Below are 20,468 nucleotides of genomic sequence, written 5' to 3'. Positions count from 1 at the left end.
GGGGCTCAGTAACACAGTCACTGCCATTCACTTGGGGAGGGCAGAACAGGCAACTGACCCGGATCAGGGTGACCACACTCCCCCAGGCCCCACACTTACCTGCCTCATGCTGTAGGCAAAGAAGAAACCCACATTGTAGCGGACTTGCCTGAGCAAGGACACCGTCTGCTGGTGATCGTCCTCGGTCTCGCCGCAGAAGCCAGCGATGAAATCGCTGCTGAGACTCACTCCTGGCACCGAGAGGCACAGGGTTAGACAGCCGGGGAGCAGACCCTTCGCCCCACAAAGCACAGACAAGAGGGGAATACCCAGGCAGCTGGGAGCAGCTTTATTCGCCATCAGCCCTCCCTGCCAGGGCTCTTTCCCAGCACGCACGAGGGCAGAACGAGGCCGGAGGCTGGCTTTGGTGCACAGTCACTTCTCTGAGGAGCGGGCGAGGGCTGGGGAGGCCACCTCGCTGACCTTGTTTCATTTGGAGGAACATCCTGGTTCTTCTCATAGGCCCCTTCAAATGCAAAGCATGAACCCCGATCTAGCCAATCCCAGCACTGCTGCCCGTGTGCGTGAGCATGCGTGAGGATGAGTGAGAGATTCTAGCGGGGAAGTGGGACAGCAGTCGCTGGGTCAGATCCAGGTGAAAGGAAACCCCTACCTGGTATGGAATCCCGCACGTGCTGTATGAGCTCTAAATATGCTTCTCTCGTGTAGCTGTCAGGAAAAGCACACGGATGCGTTGGTTATGAAGCTCTGATGTCATCAGGGAGACAGGAAACAAAAGCAGCATCTGCAGGGTCTCCCCCAAACCCAGGGATTCCTCTGGCTGGACCCGAAGCTCAAGAGGAGTGGAGTGGGAAAGTGCGTCTCCTCCATCTCCCTCCCTGCCAGGCAGGCAACACGCCCCTGACAAAGCTCAAGGTGACAACACACAGCACTGCAATTGTCTTGGAGCCACGCAGAGGGGGGCACCTGCCCCCCCTACAAACACCAACCGTGAGGGGAGAACCAAAACCGCATGGAATGAAACTTGGCCGACAGAAGCGAGCACTGCTCAGAGAGGCGCTGAGCGTCACTGCGACGCGGGTTTGCCATGTCAAGACTGAGACGCAGATAGGCCTGGAGAGAAGCTGCTGGAATCCCCCCCCTTCGCTCCCAAAATGTTTGGGGGGTGTTAAACTGACAGGCAAAATGTTCACCCAGGCCTCTGAACTAGCTTGTGCTGCCATCCTGTGCCTGCCCTGGCCAATGCATGGTCGTCACACTCGCAAATAGGCATGTCTGCGGGTCATGCGGTTTCCTTGAGCTCCTGTCTGGCAGGCACGATGGCCCCTGGAAGGCTCCTGCTCCCCCATCTCCGAGCCGAGGGGCAGGCTGCAGCGCAGCGAGGACGGGAACACGTCCCCTCAGTCAGACTCACCCTCGCCTCATGGCCTCCAGGATTCGCGAGCTCCCGCTCTGGGCCGGGAGGTGGAGCTGTTTGCAGATGTTGTGCCTTTCCTGGATGAGCTGCAGGACCTGCAGAGAGGAGAGCGGACGGGTGGTCACAGAGCTGCCCAGCTGTGCACAGCTCTGGCCCAAACAAAGGGAACAACCTCCCTAAGCGAAGGGGAGCAAAGAGCGATTGCAAAGACAGCTCCCGCTAGCACCAGCTGCCAGGGGTGATCTCAGCCTGGTTCCCTCTGGGGGGAGCTGCCGCTCCCGTGGCAAGGAGGTGAAATCCCGCAGCCCCTTCGCACGCACCTCGTCGGGAAAGTCCTTGGGGTGAGGGGAGGTGAAGCGGATCCGCATTTCCGGGTCAACTCTGGAGGCTTGATCCAGCAGATGTGCGAAGCGCAAGCCCCCCTCTTTAGCATTGTAGATGGTGCTAAAGCCACGACTCAGGCCAGGCGTGGCTGCCGAAAGGAATTGGACCTCGGAGGTGTCTCGGAAGCTATTGACGTTTTGACCCAGGAGGGTCACTTCTTTCACCCCCTGTGGAGACGGACAAGGGGGCACAAGTCACAAAGGGAAATACCAGCCTAGCCAGCAAGCCAAGCCAAGCCTCCGGACCAACTCCGGCTTTGCAAAGCCATCGCCAAGGGGGCAGGTTCAGTACGCTGGTGGGAAGGGGTGGAGGCCGACACCAGCACTTCACGCAGACCCACCAGAGCCCCAGGAGCAGCAGGACGAGCTCACCGCCCTGCTGGTGGGATGCCCCCGAGGGCCAAGGGGCAGCTCTGGCTCCACGACCTTGTCAAGCCTTGGCCTCTTGGCTGAGATTGTCCGGCCTACAGGAACAAAGACCGGACGGGAGGTTTTGTGACGTGGACGCCTCTGCACTGGAACGAGCCTGGGACCATCAAACCTGTTCCCATGGGCCATCGAACAGATGGGAAGGATTCGGGGATGCCACTGGCCTGGGCTGGATTTGAAGAGGTGACTGACTCCGTACCCCATCACAGCACAACTCCCTAAGCCAGCCAGTACCCCCCGTCACTGCCTGAGCCCAAGGGCCCCTCCCTGTGGGGGAAATAGGGGTGGACAGGAAACAGATTTTGGTCACTCCTTTCTGGGATGTCCCATAGGGAGAGCCATGGTTTTATGGGATTGCTACCCACTGATCCCCAGAGGGGCTGATCAGTACATGCAGCCCGTGGCCTTGGCTCAGCGTGGCGCTTGGGGCTGCTGGCGGAAAGATGGCAGCCCAGCCAAGCAGCCTGACCCAAGAGCTCCCACGGCCCCGGGGCTGGGCCGGGCGGGGTGCAATGCACAGCGCACCTGATCAGACAGCACCTTCACTTCCCGCAGGATAGAGGCCAGGGGCCGGCTCCTCTCGCGGCCACGGGTGAAGGGGACGATGCAGTAGCTGCACATGTTGTCGCAGCCGCGCATGACAGATCTGTGGAGGGGACACGCCGATGAATGGGCACCAGTCACACTAGCAGAGCCACTGGCTGAGCACGCTCCCCACCTGGACCCAGTGCCTCTGGGTGAGCCTGCCCCACGCAGGAGGTGCCCATGTCTTCCTCCCTCCCAGGGCAGGGCGGTAACCGCCTGTCAGTACCCGTACAGTGCGTCCACACCTAGAATGTGGCTTCACAGCTGGGCGGCTCTGTCTCAGAAAGGAACTCGCCAACGAGAAGAAAAGCAACAAGGACGGGATGGGGGGTGCCCTGGCAGGGGTGATGTACAAGGCAGGATAAAATACGCACAATTTGGGTGCCCAGCTATGAGCAGGGAGGGTGAGTCAGCTGCCCACCCAGGAGAGGTGCCAATGTCAGAGGCAGGGGAATCGTCTGGAATGGTGCTGGGGTAGTGGGACCAAGCATTGAAAGGGAAACCAAAGCCGGCTATTAGGAAAAGATCTCTGACGGTCCGAACTGTCGGGCAGCCTCGCCAGGGCGGGTGGGAGTCCGATCACCAGGATAAAGCAGGAGCGAATGCACAACAGGCGACAGGCTTGCATCAGCGGGGTAATGACTTGGGTCCGCATTGCCAGGGACGAGCACGGTACAGACACTAGCTCACAGGTCTCTGCCATCTCTAAGGTCTGGCTCCCCACAACTCTCCGAAATCAGAGCCCTGCAGAGCAGGGCAGGTGGGAGAGAGGCTCCTCGGCTCTTACACAAACGCAGAGGTGGCATCCAAGCTGGTTTGGACAGGCAGGATATCTGCATACGTCTCGTCTAAGGAGAGCAGGACGTTGGCAGCCTGCTGGCCCGTTTCGGCCACAGCCAGCAGCCTGGACAGGTCACGGTAAGCATCTGGGCCAGCCACGATATCCACCAGCTTCTCCTTGTGCAGGATCTCCTCCTTCAGCCTCTCGGCCATGCAGCCTGTGGCCAGAGGAGAACAGTCAGTGTCTGACCCCACCCAACAGCCCGCTCTTCCCCGTCAGAGAAGGCTCAGTGCCCCCGATGAAGCCAGCGTCCTGGGATGCAGCTTTTCGTCCCCTCGACAGTGGATGTAACACCCTCCGGCCCCTTGCCACGGCAATGCTGTGCATACTGCCAGGTACCTAGAATCCCAATGCGGAGAGGTGCCTGGGTCCGCAGCCGCTTGGATTTCAGAGCCGTGAGGTGCTGCAGGCGGTTCCAGATCACCTGCTCAGCCTTCTCCCTGGGGAGCCATGAGAAATGGCAGTCAGTGATGCTGATGGCTCTTCCTCTGCCCCGTCCAGCCAAGGGCCCCAGGCATTTGTTGAACAGCAGGAAAGAGGCAGGGAAAGTTATCAGCCTCCTTTCACAGACAAGGCACACAGCTGCCGAGTGACACACCCACGTGTGTAACAGGGCCAGGGAACGAGCTCAGCCCCATCTCCGCAGCCTGGGCCCTGAACCGTGTCCACTGTCATCAACCCCCTGCTGTCCTAGATTAGAGCAGGAGGGACCCTTATGATTAGCTGGTCTGTCACATGGGCCAGAGAACTTCACCCGTGCCCTTGGCATCCAGCCTGCAGCATGCGCTGAGCTAGAACAGATCTACTGGGCAAATATCCAGACCTGACTTGGGGCATGCAGGAGACCCAGAGCCCAGCACACACGCCCAGGTAAGTTGTCCTGATGGTTAATCCCCTACCCCCGATAAAAGCCTGCACCAGATCTCTAGGCTGAATGTGTCTAGCTTCATCTTCCAACCACTGAACTCCTGAGGTTTTGTTCTGCTAGATTAGAGAGCCATCTGCTCTCCAAAACCTCTTCTCCATGCGGGTTACATGGGATAAACCATGCTGGAACCACCCCGTACCTTCTCTTGGGTGCAATAAATAGATTGAGCTTCTTAAATAACTCACTAGAAGGCCTGTTTTCCAAACCTCAGACTGTTCTTGTCGTTCTTTAAAGAATCTTTTCCAATTTTCCCCCTCCTGACTCCCCGAGAGGGAGGGAGGATATTTGTTATTACAGTGTCCCACAGCCTGGGCCGTTTGCCTGAGGGTGCGCACTGTTTATGGCAGACAGATTGCATTGTTTCGGCACCGCGTCACCAAGGGCTGTTTTGTTTGCTTGCACAGGTATTGCCTGTAGGCCGCAGCTACACTGCAGAAATGATTCTTAATCAGCGAGACTGAGGTCCTTCAGAGAAAGAATTGGACTTTACTGGTGACACAAACTGCATCACAGCTGACAATGAGCATTCTGCGATGCGTTCAGAAACCGCATGCAATTTTACTACCAGCACTGAACTACATCCCACATTCTAACTACATCCCATGTGAGGAGGAGATGGAGAAAAGAGGCAGGATGCAGAGAAGCAAAACCAGATGCAGATTAAGTAGTAAAAAAAAAAAAAGTGGCTTCATTCTGTATAACGCTGCTATAAGTGTATCCCACTGGTGAGTGTTATAGGGCCCCCTCTGTCACAGATTCCAGCTACAGAACGTTCTCTCGCTAGCTCAGGCTGCAGCAACTTGGCTTTTAGCTCGGGAGGTCCCTGGTTCAGTCCCCAGCGTGTCAGCCAGGATGGCAGTTATCACATGAACACACGTTATGTTCACTTCGGGCTGCGCTACAGCAGAGACCAGAGAGACGTGGATGCCGACGTGTCGCAAGGCGAGCACTGTAATAAGGTCAGTCCAGCTCTTTAGATATCTAGTGGGCAGATCCAGGTCTCCAAGCTCCCAGCTTTGATCTCCGACACTCGGGGACATTCACTCTCCACGGTTTCCAAATAACCCTTTCTAAGAAAGCGACGTTCCTTACCTGACAGAGCAGGTGACCAGGAGAATCACGTCTGCCTACAGTGGGGAAGACAATACAGAAGAAATGAGAGGAGGAGGAGAAGTTCTCCATGCAAGCTGGAACCCAGGCACCGCCAGCATCACAGCCATCAGCTAGTTCAGCAAACCAAGGGAATCGCTACGACTCCCCCCAGAGTGGAATACAGGCAGCGTGCGCCGCAGAATGGCTGAAAGTTACAGCCCGGCCACCTGCTTCAGGCTGGGCCCAATCCCCTTTGCAGCCAAGACAGACGCAACAGTTAAAAAATATAAATCAAGCTTTATTAATGTGCTCAGCACATCGTTCCATTCCAGCTGCCAAGCAGGGCTTCCCACAGAATTAGCATCTGAACGGGCCGGGTGCTTTGCAGAGGAGACCCCACTGAGGATATCAAACCCTTAATGTAAAGCTGCTTCTGGACCGAGGCTGGGAGACATGGGCCCAGGGGTTCCTGGTGGAGCATCCTGTATGTCAGGACAGCGAACACGGGGCCGTACCTCCTCCAGCTGGTGCGTCCGCAGGTAGCCACTCTTCTGTAGGACGGCCCAGGCAATCTCGGTGTCATTAACGTTCATTTGGCAGCCATAGGTTTCCAGATACACTGCAATTAAACAGAAGGCAGCTCCTGGGCACAACCAGGACAGATGGGGCCAAATCCTGACCACATAGAGCAGGCAAAGGAAGGCTGCACCCATCGCTGCTGACTGCAGGGGGCGTTCGGAGAGTCACCCACTGTGCAAACCTGCTCAGCGGTCTGCCGAAAGATTCAGACAAGTTGTACCCCTAACACCGTCAACCTGCAGCAACAACAGCTGCTTAGTGAGGGTGGTAATCCTGCCGGAATGGGAAGGAGGCCAAGGATGTAACGACTGGGGACTGTGCCTGGACCCGCAGCCCTGAGCGCACAAGCCCCTTCCACCTACCCTGCAGGAGTAAAGCAACTGGCTGCACAGAAGCAGCAGTTTCTGGGGCCAGATGCTCGAGGGAGATGGGATCACATCACTAAGCCCATTTGTCACACTTGGCTCTGTCTTGGTCCTCTCCCAGCCACCCTGCTGCTCCGATTCACCCTGGGCTCCGATTCACGCAGGCAGCACGTGAATTGCCACCACCTCCCAACTTGCGTCTGCCACATCAATGACACGCCAGGGCTGCCAGCGATCCCCCACCACTGGCTCTGGGCAGCCTCAGGCCCTACAGCGTCTCCCTCACATGCCGTGGGCCCAGACTCTGCAGCTCCCTAACAACGCGGCACTGTTGGGATGCTCATAGCACCACTCTTCGGCTGGCGCCTCCTGGTAACCAGTGATTCCCTCTGTAGCAACCAGAGGCACAGTACACACGTGCTATGAAACATGCACAAACACTCCTACTTTCCTAGCAGCGGCTGTGCCAGGTGTCTGGTCACCCCGTAATGATCAGCCAACAGAAGAGCTGGGCAGTGTGAACAGTCCCCCGCTCCTCAGCCCCCCCTTCCAGGCACAGGGGAAAGAGCAGTTACATTCTCCTCATTTCAGAAAAACAAAAGAGCATGAACAGGGCACTTCCCAGTGAGTCTCAGTGCTGGCTAGCCCCGGGCCTGGCTCCTCTGGTGCACAGGGTGAGACTCATTAGCCCCGGATGCCAGCCTGGTGCTAGGTCACTGACAGCTGGGCTCTGCCACAACCGTGGCCTGTCACAAAGCCCAGCAGGTGGGGACAGGCGCACAGGAGGACAGAAAGCTGCTGCATAGAAGAGGTGTGAGCCAGTCCGGAGGAAAGGGGTGAGTGGGGCCGAAAAGGGGCAGTAACACTGACCTTTCCGCCCGGCTTTCTCCAGGATGCTGGAGGTGAGATAGGGCTCTGGCTCCTCCGGCTCCTCCGCCAGCTGAGGGCAAGTTTCCTGAGGTGGGGACGCGTTTCTTAAGAAATGCTGCAGCGTTGGCCCTGCTGCCAGCCGGGCGCTAAAGTCCTCCAGGCCCCTGTTCCGCTTGCCCCAACCCCGGGTGGCCATGCGAGCTCTGAGCTCGGAACATGCCGCCCAGGACAACCGCCTCCAGAGGAACGTCCCAGCAGCTCCCAATATGTGTTTGAAGGGCAGGAGCATTGCAGCAGATGGGCAAGAGACCAGACACCCTGCAAAACCCCAGAGAGCAACGCGTTCACTAGCCAACCCCGCTTCACGCCCTGTCTTGGGAAACTGATGAGATGCAAAACGCCTGGGAACCCCTGTTTCCTCCCCACCGGAATCAGCAAACTATCAAATGATCGAAATTCCCAGCGTTCGGGTTTCAGAACACGGGCGACGCTCCTGCTGCAGCATTGGGTGGCTGGTGATGCCAGTGGGGCTGCAGGCCAGCGCTGGCACCTGCTCAAGTGGAGCAAGCTGCAGAATTGGGGCCGTACGTCATTGTCAGTGAGTCAGAGACACGGTTCTCTGGGGATGTGCACCCTGGGGTGCAAACGGAGAGGGACATAAAAAGGGGGGTGGAGGGAAGGTCTCACTGTAAGTCAGGTCCAGTCTGGCAGCTGGCCCATCCTGCCCCCCGTGCAGGGCAGGCGGGTGTCTCCCGGGCTAGGGATGAATTGGGGAGGGAGCCCCATGGGTCAGCAAAAGGACTGAGGTGCAGGGCCCCAGCAAAGACAGGCAGGAAGCAAAGGGCAGAGACACGACAGATGCGCCCTGTGTCCAGGCTGCAGCCAGCCTGGAAGGGCTGCCGGGGGCATTCCCAAACCCTCGGCCCTGCACCCGGGGCCGGGGGGTGCAGGGTGGGCAGGACCCGCTGCATGGCCCGGGGCTCAGGTAGCCCCCGAGCTAAGCGACCTGCACAGGGCAGCGGGTCTCACACCCCTGTACTGGGTCCCCTGTCACGCGCGCCGCTGAGTGCCCCCCCCAACACACCGCTATGGAGTCACCCCCCGCCGCGTAAAAACATGAAAATATCATTATGAAGGACGAGGGGCTTGCAGGTCGCCCGAGGCTAAGCGATATTACCGGTATGCGTGGCACGGGTCTCACATTTACGCGACTTGACATTGTGATACCTTTTTCTGATAAAAGTAGAAATTTTTCAAAATAATTCACAATTATTGATTCATTTCATTCTTTTTTTCCCCAGTTTTCAAATGAAAAACTGGAAAAAGTTTTTCACTCATTTTTTTTCGTTCAGAACAATTTTGGCAATAAAGTATGGATGAAAAATATTAAGTGCGCTGTATGGGTCACCACACTCATGTAACCGTATATTGAATGAGTGGCCGGATCTCAGTTTATTTGCCGCTACCCAGTGGAGCGCCAAATCCCCCAAAATTCTGATTGAGCTGCCGTCGAAGGGGAAGACAGGGAGTGAAGACCCGCCACTGAAGACGGAAGAGACCGATTTGCGCTGCTGCCGAGATACTGAGACGAAGACCAAGGATGCCTCGCCAAACAACGGATGAACTGCGTCCTTTTCGCTATTGGCCACCCGAGGCACTGCTTCTCGCTGGGCCCGGAGCCAGCCTGACTGAATTTGAACCACATGTACTAGCTCGCTACACTCGTACGCGAGGATACTGAAATGATTTAAAACACAATATAGAGACTTTCAGAGCTAGATTCTTTGATTACTAACATATAGTATGAAGTGTTATGTTGGCCTACAGGTTGTTAGTGTGATTGGGGGGAAAGTGACTTCGCACCCAAGCGCGGTGCTTCTAGCGGTCTGTTCTGGGATATTAAGCTCTCCTGGCCGGAGCGCCTCATTAGGCTGGTGTCTCACCTGCTCTGGGCCCGGTATTCTCTTGACCCAGTTGCCCTCTATGTCAGGGTTTGACCCTGGCAATAAACCACAATCTGGGGTCTCCCTAGCAGGGAAACACCAACCTCTAATCCCCACTTGCCCTCAGTGTCTACTGCAGTCTCCATCTAGCCCACTCACGTGGCAGACTCAGCTGTAAACACTCAATTCATTGGCAAGGAGGGTTAGACTCTGCCTTTGGGCCTTTAAGCAAGGCCTGCAGCCTAGGAACTCCACCAGAAACCCCTACCAGTCCCGTCTGCCTTCTCCAAGCACTGTTCACTCTCAGGTACCCTTCTCGCTCCTCAGGCAGCCAATCCTTCTTTTAAAAGTAAAGAACTATGTTTAGGCTTCTGCCCACTGCCCCTAATAAGGCCACGTTGGGACTCCCTGATTAAGCTGGCCAAAGTGTGGCTGTTTCCCACATCAGCCTCCTTTTCCAGCTGCAGTCCATCTCAGGTGGTGTTAAACCCTTCAGGGCTCGGGAGTGGGGGTGACCACCCCGGCTACACCTTGGACACCAAGGTAACTAGAGGCTACATGAAAAGCCCTGGGATACATGCACAATCACTTTTCGCCCGCGCTAGCGATCAGGGTGACTAACCTAGGTACCACGGCTTGAATGGGACGAACATGAGGTCATTGTTCTAGGCCTCTGGCCGTCAGAATCACCCACCAGGTGAGTCAAAAGGACGGAACTAAGGCACAACACAGGAAGGATGGAAGCCCGGCTAATCTCAGCAGTTCATCTATTTTTACTTACCCTTAGTTTAATTATTTGCAACAGTTGCGTTGTTAATGGACAGTACTTGACGATCCAGGAGATGTTGTATGTATGTTAGAGCAAACTAGGAGATAACCCTGATCCCTAGATGAGCATGTAAATCATGAATCAGGCCCTAAGGTGCACACATCATTTTCAATCATAGCGAGTACTAAAACGCATGGAGGAGACGTATTCCAAAAAGACAAGGACAACCTGAGTAACTGTTCGGCAAAGCAAAATGAATGCATTGATACAGATTCAATTACCCGCGTCCCAATGGTGTGCAATATAAGTTACTTGATGTGAACAGATAAGTGTTCGTGAGACAGAGATACCACCTTGTGCACACATGTTCACTTTCTTGCTTATGTTGTATTAGTAGCCGTCATTTATTGTGTCTTGCAAAGAAACGATTGCAATGCAACTATCCGGCAGATGGTGTGGCATCACGCCCTAATCCAAAACATCAATCTAGATTCAGCTAAATTTTATGATTTTTTAGGCACTTTTTAGTCTTTAAGTTCCACAGAACTCTTTGGGCTAATTTAGACTATAACTTTCCAAGGGTTCAGGGGTTGTATTTCTACGAAGTACCAGAGACAACGCAAGAAGATGTCCTATCTGGATGCCTATGATGATTACAGAATAAACATAAAAAGACACAATATCTCCAAATTCACTAATGTGGCCTCTCTGAACATTCTGGAATTGTTTGGGAACTCAGACTTCTCTCGACCAAGATGCTTGACTGGTCCTCCCAAGCTTTTGAGAGGAATGGTCCTATCTTCCTATTCTTCTTCTTTCATATGGCTGGTTACAGCAGCAATTATATAGTTTCACTTGAAGCGTGAAAGCATATGGCTACTTCTCAACAAATTGCAGAATTTATTGCAGTATGCTCCTTCATATTTAAAAATTGGATCTCCTGTGGTGTCTCCACAAAAATATCCACAGCACATAGGACTGGTCAGAAGAGGCCAAAATCCAAAGTCTTTAAGCTCCTAAAGAAAAGAAGAATTTGGAAGGCAAAAAGCTTGAAATATAGGCAGAAGTATATACACATGTTGCATTTGTAAAGTCCCAAACCAATTCTCAGGATCCCAGTTCCACTAAAAAACACTATGCAGTAAATAATCTGTTTGTAAGGATATTTTTACTGAATGTTTCCTTGTCATGAGGATAAGAGAAAGATCCTTATGCGATGATTGAGACTGGTTAAAAGACAGGGAAACGAAAGGGTAAGGATAATGGTAAATTAGATGGGGAGGGGTAAGCTGGTGTTCCCAGGATCATCATAAGACCAATCTTATTACAACTTATTCATAAATGATGCTGGAGAAAGGGTAAAAAAGTGGAGGTGGCAAAGTTTGCAGATGATACTAAACTCTTAAGATAGTTACAGACCAAAGCAGACTGTGAAGAATTCAAAAGCTCTCAACAAAACTAAGTGATTGGCACAAATGGCAATGAAATTTAATGTGGATAAATGTAAAGTAATGCACAATTGGAAGAAAATACCCGCAACTCAACATGCAATATGATGCGACTAATTTAGCTATAATGAAATCAGAAAAAAGATCTTGGAGTCATCTGTGGAATGTTTCGGAAGCATGTCACGCAGTGGTGCAGTGACAGCAAAGAAGCAAACAGGATGTGAGATCAGTAAAAAAGACAGGAGTCTGTTGGCACCTTAGAGACTAAAAAATGTTTGAGCGGTAAGCTCCGGGGCGCAAATAACATTTTGTTAGTCTCTGAAGGTGGCCACCAAGTACTCCTGTCTCTTTTTTGCGGATACAGACTCAACACGGCTGCTACTCTGAAACCTGTCATTAAAAAAGGGATAGAGAATAAGATGGAGAATATCTTATTGCCACTTATAAAATCCATGGTACGCCCGACATCAATTGAATACTGTGCCAGGATGTTGGTTTCCTCATCTGAAAAAAGATATACTGGATTAAAAGGTCAAGAGAAAGGCAACTAAAATGATTAGGGTTTGGAAATGGGTCCCATATGATGAGAGATTAAAGAGATTAAGACTGTTCAGACTGGAAAGGAGGAACTAAGGGGGGATATGATAGAGGTATTAAGTTTCGGTGATAGCAGGAGGTTCCTGAGGTACCTGTAAATATGTGACTGGAAATGCCCTTTAGAGAGAATACCCAACCTAGATAATCTATGAAGAGGTAACTCAACCTTAATTTTTTTGTTTTTTAAGAATCTATAATATTTAACAACTATAGTGACATTGTACTGATGTTCGGCTAGTACTGTCAAGCAAATGAGGCGCTTTTATATGGGTAGCTGTAACTCATTGAAGACTGTATCTAGCACCCCTAGGGGCTGTAGAACACCAGTGTCCCATCAGGGTTATATACTAAGGACTTTTATTTTGTTTTTTGGTTTTTAACATGCCACTCCTGCTGCATGGTCAGCATCTCAACCTGAACTGAACCACCCAAGTAGTAAATCTGCTTTCTAATATCTTCATCGCTGGAGTAGATGCCGTGAAACAGTGCAGAGACAGCCTGCGGATGGGTGAATTTGAAAATCCTCTCTTTTGTTTCCTCTATGCTGCTTTCACTCCCTACCCTCCACCCAGTTCATAGCATCAAACACCCAGGCAGGCTGGTGCACTGCAGTTGTCTTTTGTGCACAATTGGCCAGGGTGATGATGTGCTCTAAGAGAGCCCATTGTTGTATTTTAAATAGTAAACTGCTGTGAAGTAGACACTTCTCTTCTGGCTTGGCTTTATTTTAAGTCTGATACTATATAAAAAGTGTGCTATAAAAAGTGAATGTGCAGTGTCCATTGTCGCTTCTGTTTTCATTTATACCTGTGCCCACATAATATAAGCCAACATTAAACACTCCCCGGAGCGTGGTGTGATAAGCACATCTCAAATCATCTCCCAGGGACATGCCACCCCACTGGTCATCCTCGTAGGAGGGAGCCTTGAAGTTCTTTATTTCCATCATATAAGATAGTGCCATGGCCAATCTGATTTATTGAATTTAGGCGTGTTCTAGATGATATTAGTTGTGAAATGTATTTACTACATAGAGTTCTCCTGTTGGGAAGCTCAAAGAGAATGTACTTTTTGTTAAATTACTTGAAAATACAGGAGCTGTGAGAGGCTTTCAGCTGCACGTCTGTATGGGCGAGCATGGGGGTTGACGTTCGTCAGCGCAAGATTACACACCGAAGTGTCTGTCCTGGACACAATTTTAATTGGTGATGTACTCTAATGGGCACTATATATTTAAATTTTTCTCTGGACGAATTACTTGTTTTCCTCCTTTTTGTTTCTGACTATATTTAACAACTGTAAATATAATCACACAAGCAAGTCTCTCCAGTAATTTTCTGGGTACGCAGTACATGTGTAGTGTAAATTTTTGACACCTGTAAAATAGTGTGTGTTTGCATATCCCAGTTGTATATCCAATAAGCAGCAGCTATACCTAAGCATAAATTCTTCAAGGAGATCCAGTCATAACAACTTGAGAGATGAGCGCCAACATCTCCAACAGCCGCAATACGACTAATTCCAAGCTCTTTCCAAGATTAACTCCTTATATATTCACACGATAGCACACCTCAATCGAGCAAAACTGAGCAGCTCCATTAGCACCCATTTGGGACTGGCTCTTAATTTTCTAGCGAGCACATGGAGGAGAGCGAACAGCAAGACTTCTGGCGGAGACATTGAAACCCGCTTCTGAGCCCAGACCATTTTGAGCATCATCAATAGCTAGCGCCTAGATTCCGCGAGAGCGGATCCATCAATCATGGGTAGTTCATGTGATGTACAGCAAATGGCAGATTATGGGTCTTTAAAACTGAAAGACAGTATCAGAGCTACTTCGCGCTCCAGACTCTTTTATTTATGAAACTGCGCAGATTTCTTTCCAACCATTGTTTATACTGATCTAAGGGTATCTATTTAAGAAATGGGGATGCCCTGTATGGACGAAAGAGTCGAGAGCCAGGAGCTCGCTAGCGGTGGAAAAGCTGGCCCGCTAGGTAATGTTACAAAGAGAAGATCGGGTGGGAGCTAGGAGTGTGGCACTGACAGAGGCGAAAGAAAGAGAAGAGAAAAATTAATCTGATTGTTTTTGCTTCTCGTTTCTTTGATTTTCTTTGTTGTCTGTACGCCAAAACTTACTTCATAACCGTGGTAAATGATTTGAATGAATGCAGATTTATTCTAATTAAAATTCTGGAAGATTGAAAAAGGTAGGTATCGTTAATCTCTACCAGGCAAAATATTTTCAAACAGGAGATCAAAATGGTCAAGGTGGACATGGATATCACTTTCTTACAGACCAAATTTAGCCCTTGCATCAATGCCAAACCATTTAGACCTTGATCGTTAATAGACTTAAATGGACCTGTGCAGGGGTCCGTACTAACCTCTGTGGCCGCACATCAATTTCACCCTGTAAAATGGTTCTGCTTAATATTCTCTATCTTACAAGGCTGCTAGATAATTATTAACTGGTTTTCTAAGGCACTTAGATTTCCTGCTGAGGATCTCTGTCTGCTCCATCCACGCACCCATCCTAGTGTTTATTGATTAATATTTTATGATTAATTATTTAAGACTTTATAGGGAAAAGTAAGATAAATTATTTTTTAGCATTATCCATATGTTGGCTGGGAAGATTGTTTTAATCTGTGCTACAGGCGTATTGTTTCATTCTCTGCTGAAATAGCGGTTTTGCATAATGGATCACTCCTACATGACATTTGAAATGCTGATTGTTTTAAGTGATTACTTTATAGATTTTTTTTCAAAAAAATGCATTTGATATATATGCATCAAATATTGTATTAGGAAAGGGTAACGAATCAAACTGATAAATTTCATAAGTGTCTTCTATTTATTGGATCTCCCTCTTTGCAACAAGATGACACTCTCTTAAATAAACTAGATCTTCAATTCTTCTTTTTTTTTTTTTAAATTGAGCTCTGGTCCTAGTTAAGACTTAGGATTCTGGCCCTGTTATCAAAGAGGGAAAATTCTGCTTCCTGAGTAGCTCCAATAATTTCAACATAGAACTTCTTCCGCAGAAAGTTTTTTTTTATCCGCAGAGTAAGGGTGTATCTGGCCGAAACTACCTGACTTTAGTCAGAAACAACCCTACAATCAACAAAAAACACAACGCTACGATTTCACAACGGCAACCCCACTACAACCCCCCTCACACAGCGAGCCGTGGGTGCCCTCGACCAACACAAAAAAAAGAAAGAAAAACGCTATGAGTCACTCCACTGCCACTCTGACCCCCCCTAACACACCAGCGAAGCGTGGGTGCACCACAGCACTAGAACAACAAGAAATAATAAATAAACCGCTATCGATCAACCCCCAACTCTGACACCCCGTCAACACAGCGAGCCGGGTGCACCCCCACCCAACACAATTAAAAGCGCATCTGATCACACCCCGCCCCACTCGACCCCACCTCAACCAGCGAGCCGCTGGAGTGCGCCCACCACCAAAAAACACCAACATACATTACCCCTCCAAACGACCGCTATGATTTCAAAACCCCACTACGCCTGAGGGCCCCCACCCTCCCACGCGAGGCCGCGGGTCAACCCAACACAAGACGCTATCGATTCACTCAGCACGCTCACTCTGAGGCCCCTCACAGGCGAAGCCGTGGGTGCCCCAAAACACCGCATATCGAAGCATCACACATGCCCCACTCTGAAGCCTCACACAGCGAAGCGCTGGGTGCAAACCACACAATACAAATACCGCTATCGATTCACCCCAACATCGCTCCATCTGACCGAACGTCACAGCGAGCCGCTGGGATGCCCAACACAAAAAAAATAACCGCTAATACGATTACACCCCCACGCCACAGACACCCCCCCTTCTGAGCACCCACCCCTCAACAGCGAGACACGCTGGTGCCCCCACAAACACAAATAAAACAAACCAAATACAACGAAACAAAAAGGAAAAACGAGCATAATCGAATTACACACCCCCAACCGAGCATGAAATATCCTGACTGGGACCCTCACATACAGGAGCGCTGGTGCCCCCCTACCGTAATCGATTCAAACACCGCCCCCACTCTGACCCCATCACAACAAGCGAAGCGCTGGTGCCCCCAACACACGTATGATTCACCCCGACCCACTATAGCTGCCCACCCCGTCACAACAGCGAGCCGCTGGGTGCCCCCAAACACCGCTATCAGAATTCACCACGCCACCAACTCTGACCCCTCACAACGCGGCTGGGGGCGCTGGGTGCCCCAACACAACACGCTATCGATTCAACCCCCAGCCCCGGCGTGGTCTTCGGGTGTGTGGAGGTAAACGGAGATGCGGCTGGGGCAAGTCGCTTCCTTGCAGCCTCATAATTAATACCGAGACTCCCACTCTGCATATCGGAGTTTCTTTTTATCAAACGACAGAGCAGAGCACGAAGTGGTGGTGTGGATCTGGCCGGAAAAACTACCGAGCTTTAGTAACACCCCACAAAACAAACTACATCACCGCTGTGGAGTCACCCCCCGCCCCCCTTCACCACGTGGCAGGTGCCGGCGGCAAGGCAAAGCCAAGCGCGGTTTGGGGGGGTCCCGCGGGGGCCCCGCCCCGCCCCCACTCAGCTCAGGCTTTACCCGCGGGAGCAGCTGCAGCCCCGCCCGGCCCGCGCTCACCGCCCACGCGAGCGTCTCCCGCCCCGTCTGGTGACCCGCGAAACTCGCTCCCCTGCAACCGCGCGGGCAAGTGCAGTTCCGGGCGCCGAGGTTCCCGCCGAAGACGCGCGGAGCCCGGGGCACCTGGAGACGCGTGGCGCCTTCGGGCGCAGGCTGCGGTGGGCAAAGCCCGCGCTTCTTGCCGTGCGCCTGACGCCCGGGTTAGCCGGGACCCTGGTCCCCAAGTAAATCGGGCCGCTTTGTGGCTGGACTCACAGGCACAGACACGTGCCAAGTCCCCCCCGTGCCAGGCTGGCCGCGTGGCCCGGCGCTCGCGCTCGATGCTCCCAGCGCTTCTGAAAGTCACCGGTGCCTGGCTGCCTGCTGAGGGGCCAGGGTGAGAGCGGCCCATGTGCCACCCGCAGCGCCGCCGCCCACACAAACAAACCGCTCTCAGGATTTCTGAGCTCCTGGGGCTGGCAGTGCTGACACTTGCTTACAAGACATCGGCATCGCGGGATCCTGAGAGTGGAGCGCCCCCTCCAAGCGGCGGAGCGATCATCCCCCCGGCCCCGAAAGCGGCCCAGCAGCAGAGCCTGCAGTGCAGTCACCCAGCAGGCCAGGGCCGCTCAGCACGGGCAGGCTTCCCACTGCTCAGTTTTCAAATGATACTTAATTCTACAAGGCCAGCAGGGGCTCAGGGGCTCTGTTGAAAGAGAGGTGGCTGTCAGTTACAAGGGCCGCGCCTGCTGCCCTGGATCCTAGTTCCAACTAAGAACCAGGTGCCTCCCTGCTTTGCAGCTCCACCGTCCCTCTTCTATCAGCTCTGCTCATGGTATCACCGTCTTGGTGCCCAGAGAGTCACCTCCCTAGCAGGTCTGGCTGGAAATGGGACTGTTATCTGGATCATGCAGTCAAGCTGAAAGCAGCCAGGGGGGCACCATTTGGTTCCTGACCCTGGCAAGTGCCAATTGCTGTGTTTGCCCCTCTACCCCACAGCTCTCTGCCCAGGCTAGTGGCTGTTTGGCAGAGTGTCTCGCCGAGTGCACAGCTTTGCCTTTGCCTCCTGCTTTGACTTCCGCATGTTGCTGCTCACAGCAATCCCCATGGACTGGGCTGGGGCAGGACAGAAACCGGGCTGGGGCCGGAACCAGCGACCGGCGCCGGAACCAGTGGCCGGCCTGCCTCCTGCTGTGACTAGTTCCCACGCTCCTCAGCTCCTCTTTGTTGATACACAAGCGCAGGCCCCAGTGCCCTCGTGCCTCTTCCCAGAAAGACTGAGCCTGCCCACATGGACTCCATTGCTTCCCCATGTCTGTGGGTGTCGTGGAGCACGCAGCAACTGGGCCAGAGAATCGGAGTGTGGGGCCAGTGGGAGATGTTGCCCTGTTTCAAACACAGACCTCCATGGGGTTCATGCCTCACCCATCTCAGCTCCACAGCACCTGCCTCAAGGGCCAATGGTCTAAATTCCACCGCCAGCAAACTGGGCCTCAGAAACCAGCCTCTAATCACTGGCTGCAGCCTGGGCAGCAGCATCAGAAACCGTCACACTGCCTGTCACATGGGGGCCTGACATTCCAACAGCAAGTTCTGCTCGTCCTGCTGTCAGTTTTTTTGTGCCTCTGACACCCCAGCCATGCCCACCTTCATCACCACTGCCAGGCAAACCTCCCTCAAGCCCTGCAGGACCAGCCTGGCTTCTTTGTGGGAAGACAGGGCCCTGGTCTCCAGCATTGCCTATGCCAGCAGCTGCCTGAATCCCATCCTCTCCAAGAATTACAGAACAAGGCTGGGTAAATCAGTCACTACCCACCTCAAGAGACTCTCAGGCAGAAGTTACTGCCTCGGGCCCGCTCTGAGCAACCCACGTAACACCAGAGTCCAGCAGTGGGTGGGCAAGTTAATCTGCATTCAAACTACTAAAGAAAAAATATCCAGTGGATAAGTGGTTAGTATTTCATACCTGGCGGGTAGGGGAGGGGCCTGAGGGTCAGGACTCCTGTGTTTGATTTTTGGCTCTGCTATAAAACCGAGGCTGTGACTTAACCGCTACTTGCCTCAGTTTACTCACATGTAAGATGGCTGCCTGCCCCAGGCCTTATTAATCAGTCGTGCTGCTTGGACAATTCTTCACCTCTCCCTTGAAAAATTCTGAAGAAAATTATTTTTGTTGTTTTTCTGCTCTTAAAAGTCTTAATTATTTTTAGTTTTTGTTGAAAACCTGATAAACATTTTCATTTTAAACAATAAATTAATTAATAAATGCACGTGGTTTTTCATTACTGAAAACAGAAAATTTGTTGGATTTTGTAGTTTCCCCCCCAAAATTTCCAGGATATCAAAAAATTGTTTTTCATTGGAAAAAAAATGTGTTGTTTTTTTTTACAGAATTTTTTCAGCCACCTCATTACTGTGTGTAATGGAGCTTCAAATGCTTGGATGGAAGCCACTCTGGACCTGACGCAAAGCCCACCGAAGGCAATGGAAAATGTTCCAGCTGGCTAGTGTGTTACACGCAAACGCTGGAGAGGTGCTGATGAGAGGCGCTGATGAGAGGCATGTGAGTGTGACGTATTATTGTTATGTCAGGTACTTCCTTGGAGTAACCGTTCTGCTGAGGGGCCACAGAAATAGGTGAAAAAACCTTCCACAACATCTGCCTTTATCAGAATGTTTTATTTGCCAACAGCACAATAAAACATGGGTTCCTCTTTCTAACATACTTTCCACTGAAGCACGCTGCAGTGTGAATGAATAAGTTACAGCTGGTCAGAGTGCAAAGTGGAGCAGGGGAGATGCAGGACAGGGAGCCCTGTTCCGAGGAACCTACAATTCCAATGTGCCTTTTTTCCAGGGTTTTCTCATCATTATAAAATGTGCAGCGAGCTGGCAGGTCACATGGTGCTGGTTCTCCTTCCCTTGCCCCCCTTCATTGCTAGCTGCTACACTGAGTTAAAGAGACAGCAGCAGATACAGGAAATGCTGCCACTTGTTACTGATCCATGAAACCAATTGCCATAGCTAGCCCAGAGACGACCCACCATCGGGAGTGTGCAGGGCAGTGGGCCTCGAGACAATGTCTGCCTACTGGGGGAAAGGTGGAGAAACCCCCAGCTTAGATGCTAACGTCCCGGTAGGGTGTGTGGGTATTTTCAGTTGCACACGACACTTAACAAAACTAGGGTGAGAGCTCAGATGAGGACTGACAGCCGGGGCCTGGTGCATGTGACTTCCAGCTTCCTGCTAATCAGGCCTCACGCCCCCCTCACCCCGCGGCTTTTGTTCATTTCTGGTCTCTTCTGCAACACCGTGAATTGCTCTGCACAATCAATGGACACGTCCCTTCTGAGTGCCCATTCTCAGGTTCTATTGTGAGCATCTCCCCATGCCACACTCCACCTGGCACAACCAGTCTGCTGCGCAGGGCAATGGCCACAACTGCTCATTAACGCGTGTCATGGTACAATTCCCCACTCTGAACCTTAGCATCCAAAAGATGGACTACCAGCATGAATTCCTCTAAGCCCAATTACTAGCTTAGTACTTGTAGCGCTGCCACCAACCAGGAATTCCAGTGCCT

At 52.0% G+C, this 20,468-nt stretch overlaps 1 protein-coding gene across 3 annotated transcripts in view; it reads right to left on the bottom strand.

Annotated features, from left to right (window-relative positions):
* The window catches only part of CDK5RAP1 (CDK5RAP1 mitochondrial tRNA methylthiotransferase), a 289,907-nt gene that overhangs the window by 2,774 nt on the left and 266,665 nt on the right, over positions 1 to 20,468 (bottom strand). Inside the window, exons 1-11 of one of the 3 annotated variants that reach the window (XM_075072142.1) lie at positions 16,868 to 16,946; positions 7,490 to 7,807; positions 6,191 to 6,294; positions 5,676 to 5,710; positions 3,995 to 4,095; positions 3,602 to 3,812; positions 2,755 to 2,875; positions 1,738 to 1,968; positions 1,415 to 1,512; positions 653 to 708; positions 100 to 230 (exon numbers count right to left, since the gene is read on the bottom strand). In XM_075072142.1, coding sequence (XP_074928243.1) covers positions 100 to 230; positions 653 to 708; positions 1,415 to 1,512; positions 1,738 to 1,968; positions 2,755 to 2,875; positions 3,602 to 3,812; positions 3,995 to 4,095; positions 5,676 to 5,710; positions 6,191 to 6,294; positions 7,490 to 7,778 — 1,377 coding nt within the window. In that variant the 5' untranslated portion in view covers positions 7,779 to 7,807; positions 16,868 to 16,946. Of the gene's footprint in view, positions 1 to 99; positions 231 to 652; positions 709 to 1,414; positions 1,513 to 1,737; positions 1,969 to 2,754; positions 2,876 to 3,601; positions 3,813 to 3,994; positions 4,096 to 5,675; positions 5,711 to 6,190; positions 6,295 to 7,489; positions 7,808 to 8,176; positions 8,364 to 16,867; positions 16,947 to 20,468 lie in introns of those variants that run through there. The other 2 variants (XM_032762390.2, XM_075072143.1) reach the window with 2 other exon arrangements.

This window comes from Chelonoidis abingdonii, chromosome 14 (genome assembly GCF_003597395.2).
Source record: "Chelonoidis abingdonii isolate Lonesome George chromosome 14, CheloAbing_2.0, whole genome shotgun sequence".
Classification (NCBI taxonomy): domain Eukaryota; kingdom Metazoa; phylum Chordata; order Testudines; family Testudinidae; genus Chelonoidis; species Chelonoidis abingdonii.
This window is presented reverse-complemented; position numbering and strand designations above follow the sequence as displayed.